Below are 8,510 nucleotides of genomic sequence, written 5' to 3' on the forward strand. Positions count from 1 at the left end.
TTAGTATATTTAAAAAATTTTAATTTTAAAAATAAAAATTTTAAAAATTATAGTTTATATGTTTTTAAAAGATTTTTTAATTTAAAAACTACTTTAATATAATAATAAATAAACAATATTTTTATATTATTATATCTAAATATAATTATTAAATGAAAAAAATATATGAGATATTTAAATATAAAATTATTTTTAAATTTTTTAAAAGTATTTTTAAAATTTTTTTAAACAAGTAAAAAAAACAAAAAAAAAAAGAGAAGAAAAAATAAAGAGAGGAGAAGATGGTAATAATAAGGACAACGATCATCATAACGAAAAAAGAAGAGGGAAAAGAAAAAGAAAATACGAGAACAAAAACAAAATAGGTAAGAAATGCTTAGCTAAATTTGATTTTGTTGGACTTAAAAAACAACTTGCTTGTCTACCATTCCTGTTAATAATAATAAAAATAATAATAGAATATCAATATCAATTACAATTTAAAATCCAATATCCCTACGAAAAAGAAGCGATGGCAGGTGCAGCTACAGCGTTGTTATTGTGTCAGCAGCATAGCTTCGTAACCGCTAACTGCTTCTTCTCAGCTTCTCAAAGGAAAACCAGCAACACCGTCATTTCTTCTAAGCATGAGGTGCTGGTGGTTGTCGGCGCCGGAGCTGCTGGTGTCTATGCAGCCATTCATGCCAAGACTCTCGCACCGCACCTCACTGTTCTCATTTTTGATAAGGGATACCCTCTCTCCAAGGTCTCTCTCTCTCTTTTCGATTATCCTATTAACCTACTCAATTCTCCATTTTTTTCTTCTTTTTTCTCATTCTTCTTCTTTGTTGTTGTTATTGGTAGGTTAAAATTTCTGGAGGAGGCAGATGCAATGTCACAAATGGCCATTGTGCTGACAATATGGTAACACACTAACATTCCGTTCTAGCAATTTAGCATTGTGTTTCTATTTTCCGCTCTTTCTCTTTTTTTTTTTTTGTAATAAAATTAATTAACAGGAGGTGATTTAGTTCTGTTATGTGTTGTCTAACTCCTTTGAGGGGTAATAATGTTTAGTGCTGTCACTTTCATCGGTGTAGATTTTAGGCAAATAACACTCACCTTAGGAAAAGGTATAGTGAAATTCAACTTGACTCCACTTTATTTGTGAAATTAAGTCTAGGATATTTGTTTTTATTGTCCCCTACTTGCATTGAGTTGCTTTATTAGGGTAATTTGATGTTTCGGATGATGATTAGTTTGTAGATTTTGGCAGAAAACTATCCGAGGGGTCACAAGGAACTGAGAGGATCTTTCTTTAATTTGCATAGCCCAGTGGATACCATGGCTTGGTTTACCTCTCATGGGGTGGAACTGAAGGTTGTGCTTTGAAAACCCTGCTTGCTGCTTGTTTCTGATTCAAATGGTTGTCTCTGATTTCTGACTAATGCTTGTAGACTGAGGACGATGGTAGGGTGTTTCCGGTTAGCAATAGCTCTTCTTCAATAATTGATTGTCTTATGTCTGAAGTGAAACAAAGGGGAGGTATGTTGACATAGAAAGGAATCCTATTGGTTTTTTGCATCATGCAGATTCTGGTTAGTGAAACCTCATTTGTATACTAAGTGCTGTGAGCATTCTGTGACTTGCTTTTTATGTGGTAATAAATTCTGTCCTCACTGTTACAGCGTAAATATAATTTATCTGAAGTTAAATCCTGGTCACTAGGTAAAACAATTTTGTGGCTGGTGAATCAGGTTTTTTATGTTTAATGAACTGGAGGCTTTTTCTGTTTCTAGTTTTTTTGGTTCTATAAGATATATATTTGCCAAAGGTTCAGTTTTCTCAAAGGCGTAGCATTATTGTAAAATTGACATTAACTATTAAGTTTATGGTCTGTCAGCTACATATTAAGTTTGCATCTATATTTGTATATACACATATATATCATGGGATTCGTTCAATTCATCAATTTTAAATTGCATATTCCTTGATCACTTCTGTTGTCTCAATACTTATATGAATTTGAATTAAATTAGATCTGTTCAATTTGTCAATGCTGAACTGTGTATTCTCAATCAGTTTATGTGCAGACAAGAAAAATTGTAAAAACAGCATCTGTTACAAACAGTGGCAAATTCCTTCTTGAGATTCAGCAGCAACCAGCTGATCATGCAGAACATGTTAAAGCTGATTACCTATTGATTGCTACTGGTAGTAGTCAACAGGTTGGGGCGGATAACCTTTTTTATAATTTTTTTAAGACTCATCAACAAGATCAGCTTTTCTTAATCAAGTTCTGTCTGTCACAGGGTTATACTCTTGCATCTCAACTTGGTCATTCAATTGTAGATCCAGTGCCAAGCTTATTTACATTTAAAATAGAAGATTTACGTTTGAAGGAGTTGTCTGGGGTAAAGTACTAATATATGAAGCATTCTGATTCTAAAGAAACTTTCAAGCTTTTTATTGGTCAAAGCAACTTTCATTTGAAGCATGCTTGCCATTTTTCGTTGCATCACTTCTGAGCTATTTTCCCCTTTTCTATGACTTCACAAAACTACTCACACCACATGATAATGAGAGGTAGCCAAGTTTACAAATTGTGACACAAAAATTTGATATGATCTATATAATATTTGTTGAATATTGTACTTGTGGTTAGATTACGATCAGGATGTCTAGTGAACAAAGCTGTGTCTACCGAATTATGAATGATTTTTCTCTGATAGCTCCTTTTTAAAGAAAAGTGGATGGCAAAACAAGAGGCAAGAAGAGACTTGTTCCTTCTGTAGCTCCTATTACACAGTCCTCGTTTAATGCCATCCCTACTCAGGATTTTGCCCTAATTTTGGCACTGCGTGTATTCAATTTTAATAAACTGGTTTAATAACGAAGATGAGTCATTGCGGTACTCTTACATTAGACTAGTGATTCTTTTCGTCCTTGGTCATCATTGAGGATCCAAACTCATTGTCTATACCAGTGACTATAGAAGTGTTTCTCAATAACTTTGCTTCTTTTCTGAACATTTCTCCTCTTTTATTTATTTTCTTAGTTCATTGTCAGGTTACATTCCCTAAAGTTAAAGTGAGGTTAAAATTGGAGTGTGTCCAAAGGAATATACCACAGCTTACACAGGTATGCTTTAATTTTATCATTACCACTGGTCATATAGTTAAGAACAGATATGTATAATATTTTGAAACATTTTAGGTTGGCCCAATGTTAGTTACACATTGGGGACTCAGTGGGCCAGTTATTCTCCGATTATCTGCTTGGGGTGCTCGATACCTTTTCAGTGAGGGTTACAAAGGTGAAGGAAAGTTGTGCCATTTACTGAATTTGGAATCCTTAGAATATGATAGGATTGAAGTGAATTATTGTATGGAACTGAGAGCTTGGAATGATAATAATTTACAAATACAATTCATTTACAAATCATATTGTGTAATATCTCACGATCACATAATACGTAATTTTTCTGAATCTATTCATTTCCCATGAGTTGTAGTCAATTCTAAAGTGTTTAGGAATAAAATACATTTCCATTTATCCATTTACAGAGATATTGGTATCATTTGATTCCAGGGAGACTTATTGTGGATTTTGTTCCTGATGTGCATGTTGGAAGTTTGAAGTCCATTCTTTCTAATCACAAGCATAAATTTGCGGTAAATAGTGGATCTAGTCCTTACTTCTACATTCTACAAAGCTACATGCATGTTATGGTATTTAGTTGGATGCTGAAGGTTATTTATATTATTTCTCTTGCTAGGTTGGGTAATATTTTTTCAATCCATTTCTCTTGCTAGATTTTTTTATTCAACTTTATGCATTGAGAAGAATAAAAACATGGATTGATTCAATAAAAATTGTTTTGCTTGTGCCTTTGCAGAAGCAAAAGTTGCTCAATTCATGTCCTCCTGAGTTTGGCATAACAAAAAGATTTTGGAGCTATGTGCTCCAACGGCAGGTTTTACTGTTATCCTCAAGTCCTCACTTGTTAGTTTTAATTTTTCAAGCTTAAGAAATGGAAAATTCTTCACAAAATTTATAACAGTTATTCATATGCAGGGCATAAGTGGGGATATATTGTGGGCTTCTATTTCAAATGTTTCATTAATGTCCATTAGTTCTCTGTTAAAGGAATGCATATATGAAGTTAATGGCAAGGTAAGATTCCCTGATCACTGTCTATTAAATTTACGGTTAATAATATCATGTTTCCTTTATATAACATGGTTTTTTCCCCCTCTAATGAAGGGTAAATTCAAAGATGAATTTGTTACGGCTGGTGGTGTTCCCTTATCGGAGGTTCTCTTCTTCTCTCACTCTTTATCCTCTTCACTACTACCCTTTCATTGGTTAGAAATATAATTATCCTTTAACTTTTGTGTTTTGAAAGATTTCACTTAACACAATGGAAAGCAAGATTTGCCCACGTCTTTTCTTTGCCGGAGAGGTAGCTCTTTATTTATTTATGTAAATTTAAAAACAATTTGAACTTGTGGAGAATAACTATTGGTAATCTAAATGTATATGCTTTGCAGATACTGAATGTTGATGGTGTAACTGGTGGTTTCAATTTCCAGGTAAATACATTTGACTAAAATATTATCCTAACTTCCAAAATCGCTGTCAACGAAATGTTCTGTACTTATTTTGATTCGTGCACCTAGTCAACACACATTTCTCCATTCACTTGGAGCCTATCCAATAGTAGAGTGGTATATGTTGACTCTGTGTATGAGATTAAATAAGTACAAATAACCCATCTCTAGTTTTGATTTTCTTGCCTCAGAACATTTCTGTAATTTGTGGTATATTCTTGTATGAAGGTTCACTTAAGCTTCAATCCGTTTTTAAATATATTTTACTTGTGCTTTCGTGTTGCCCCACATTTGACGTGTTTATGTAACACAGCACAAGCTCTATGATTCTTCTTCTTAGAGTATTCCAAGCATATACTCTATAATATTTTTTTTTTTTTTCAAAAAGAGAAGGCTCTTCAACCATCGTGGTACTTTGGTTGATAGGGAAAGTTGCTTCATTCATTCTCCTTGTTTTTTTTTCGGGGTACTCCTCCCATTATTATTTTAAGTCTTTGATTATGTTGATAATTATAATCTCAGGTATATGGGACATGTGAAGTGTCTTCTACCTAATTGGTCAATGCATGGTTGCTTTGTTAGCAATCAGATGACAACTTATCGCCTCATTTTATAGGGGAAAAAAATATAAGAGGCAAATCGAGATATACAATGTTGATAAGTATATATTTATTAAATGATATAATTTTTAAAATTAATTAAATATTTGGTTTCTATGTGTTGTTGGTACAAAAATAATTTACACATAAAATCATATATTTCTATATTGGTAACTTTGGTCCACCATTTGGATATCTATTGTCTTGCACGGTAACTAATCTTTTGCTTACTTGTAAGCACCTTGTTGGATGAGAGAAATCATAAATGGTTGAGAGTTTTTCGTGCTCAACGTGGTAAATTTACTTTTTTGTATCATCACCCAAAAGAATCAATTTGATTAGACGCCATAAATAATTGTTGTCTGTGTAATTTAAGTAGATTAGTATTTATGCATATGATTTAAACAAAAGCTTCATGCCTATTCCTTTTTCTTTTCTTTCTTATATTTTTCACTGCAGAATGCATGGTCAGGTGGATTTATTGCTGGAACTACGATTGGTGCATTAGCTTGAATCTTATCAATATTCAAAGTGAATACCATTTGTATGCTTTTTGGCGGTGGTAATTTCTTTCCATTTTGGGGCCAAGTTGTTTTTTTCTTTTCTCAGGAAGTGGAAGTGTACAAGTTTATCTATCTCTTTGTTTTAATTTCTCTGTGCTTTTCTTTTTATTTTAATAATAATTAGTTTACTGAATCGGATACTTTCTAATAATAATTAATTTATGAAAAATTGTTTTGTCTTGAGTCTTGACCTTAAGTGCTTTTAACGGGTAGTTTATGGACTTTTTTATTTTACTTCTTTGACATTTCAAACTCGAATGTTGTTGTCACTAAGACACTATATTTTAAACAAGTTGTCATGTAAGATTTAGCAGTAGCTATAATTAGGGATGCCAATTCGAGCCGACCTGCCCTGCTTCGATCGGGACGAGCTTAGTTATCAAAATCAAACTAACTGATAATCAATTCGGACTATTAGATTACTGGTTTAACTGGTGAGTCATAAATTGGACTGGTTAATTCGGTTATAATTAAATAATTATATAAAATTTAATTTTTTGATAATACATTTTTTTATACTAAATTAACTTATTTTAATAATCTATTAATTAATTATATTAATAAAATATATGTTAAAAAAGAGTTAATATTAATAAATATTATATAATTATCGATAACAAAAATATGGTATGATTAATAAAAATATTTTTGTTTATTTTTTTAATTTAGAGATATTTAATAACATTTAATATTTTTAATAATTATGTAAAATTAAAAATAATTTAGGTAAGTAAATATAAAATAAAAAATTCAATTAAATTAAATATAAAAATTGCTCATTAAAATAAAAAAAGACAAAATGATAAGAAGATAAGATGAAGTTATTAATTAGGGGATTTGAATCTTCTAAATTTTGAATTTGTACTTTAAAAGGTAAAGTGTGATCTTCTACCCTTAAATGATTTCTCTCTCATATTTATTATTGGTCCCACCTATGAAATAAATAGTGAGAGATCACACTTTGTTCTTTAAAGTAAAATTCAAAATTTAGATAATCCAGATTCTTAATTAGGATATGTATATATATATATATATATATATATATATATATATATATATATAATTGGTTTGGTCTGGGATTCAGGCCGATTTTGACCGAATTTTTTGGATTTGATCGATTTGTTTGTTTATACGATCTGAATATTAGTCCGAATCGATTAAAGATCTAATTTATTGGATTTTCGGTCGAACCGATTGGTCTAGTTCAGATTTAATAACTATGGGAGCGAGTGTTTTCAATGGTTGACTTAGTATGTGATGGGTTTGTGTAAGACTAGCTTATTTCTATTTAGGTATGGGGTGGGTATGGATAATGGTCGCCCCACCCTGTCCTTCCCCGGCCTATATGTATATTTGTGTTATTTATGTATAAAAACCTGCTTATATTTATGGGAAGTTCTATGGTGTGGATAGCGATAGACATCCAAAACTCTGGATTTGATGTGGACGAGCTGCCACTGGGACGCGTGTAAGAGAACAGTTTCAGCCAATAGTGGGACTTATGTCAAAAGGCTGTTAGAGTCAGGTGGGTTTAGGTAGTATGTCTCTTGTGTCATATGATTAAAAATCTAATGAAGGATGGTTAAAGTTTAATGGCACAAGCTTTGGATTTTGACCAATGAGCATGGGAGGATGCTATTTTTTTATTTTATATATATAGACTAGAATTTTTGGGCTGGCCAAAATATGTTGTCCCTGCCCCTATAGTTATATGAGTCATGAGTGTTCAAAGTGGTATACCCAAAAAAACAAGTTGCTACCAAAAAAGATTAAAAATTTCCTAACAAAAATAAAAATAAAAAAAAAACATTAAAAGTTTGAGACTTTAGGAGTGTGTCTAAATAATCTATTAACGTAAATTACCCAAAAAATTACTAACAGTGACTAATTAAATAAATTATTGTTTTCTTCAATAAAAAATAACTACAATAAAATATATCATACTGTATAAAAATTAGTAATAATAATATCCAAAACATGCTAACATTAATAAGATTAAATCTTTAAGATTAAATTTATTCTAGTAAATTTCATAGTTACATTTAGCATATTTCACACTAATCATAACAATCATAAAAAACTTTAAATAAATTATTGATAGAAACAGAACCTTTTAATAATAATAATAATAATTTATCCTCTCCTTCACCTTGACAATATCACAATATTAATAATAATGATAATAATATCTTCTCATCAATTTTGAAAATAACCATGATAATGATATTATGATTTATAATTTTAAAATTTTAAATATTTTATGAAAACAAACTTTATTTAAAAAAAATAAAAATAATAAAATATAATTAGTGAACGAGTGTGTGGATCAAAAATAAAAGACACGATAGATATTTGACCAAACTAATCTTTTTTTTTTTTCCGGTAACCCAAAGAAACAATATACGAGTACAAAAATGATAAAATGCTGGGATAAATTCATATTTTGGCCAGACCAAAAAATTCAGCCTATATAGAATAATAAAAAAACAGCATCCTCCCAAGTCTATCGGCCGAAAATAACAGCACGTACCATTAAGCATTAACCATCCTTTACTAGATCTTTAATCATCTGACACAAGAGATATACGATCTGAACCTACCTGATTTTAATAGCCTTTTGACATGGGTTCCACCGTTTGGCAGAACCTATTCTCTCATACGCATCCCAGCTCATCCACATCAGATTCAGACCTCTGGCCTATTTATATGTTATGAGTTGTTGTGAATAACTAGAATTATCTTTGTACTTAATTATG

At 31.0% G+C, this 8,510-nt stretch overlaps 1 protein-coding gene across 1 annotated transcript; it reads left to right on the top strand.

The window, feature by feature from the left end:
- The first annotated feature begins 470 nt into the window (after positions 1-470).
- On the top strand, positions 471-5,887 carry LOC130954712 (uncharacterized). The gene is made up of 15 exons (XM_057881471.1): positions 471-745; positions 844-903; positions 1,246-1,359; positions 1,437-1,524; positions 2,062-2,207; positions 2,292-2,393; positions 3,049-3,120; positions 3,196-3,295; positions 3,571-3,653; positions 3,878-3,955; positions 4,057-4,155; positions 4,246-4,296; positions 4,388-4,444; positions 4,533-4,574; positions 5,651-5,887. Exons 1-15 carry the CDS (start codon positions 512-514, stop codon positions 5,702-5,704), a joined length of 1,380 nt encoding a protein of 459 aa, XP_057737454.1. The 5' UTR covers positions 471-511; the 3' UTR covers positions 5,705-5,887.
- The last annotated feature ends 2,623 nt before the right edge of the window (positions 5,888-8,510 follow it).

Source organism: Arachis stenosperma, chromosome 10 (genome assembly GCF_014773155.1).
Source record: "Arachis stenosperma cultivar V10309 chromosome 10, arast.V10309.gnm1.PFL2, whole genome shotgun sequence".
Taxonomy (NCBI): Eukaryota; Viridiplantae; Streptophyta; class Magnoliopsida; order Fabales; family Fabaceae; genus Arachis; species Arachis stenosperma.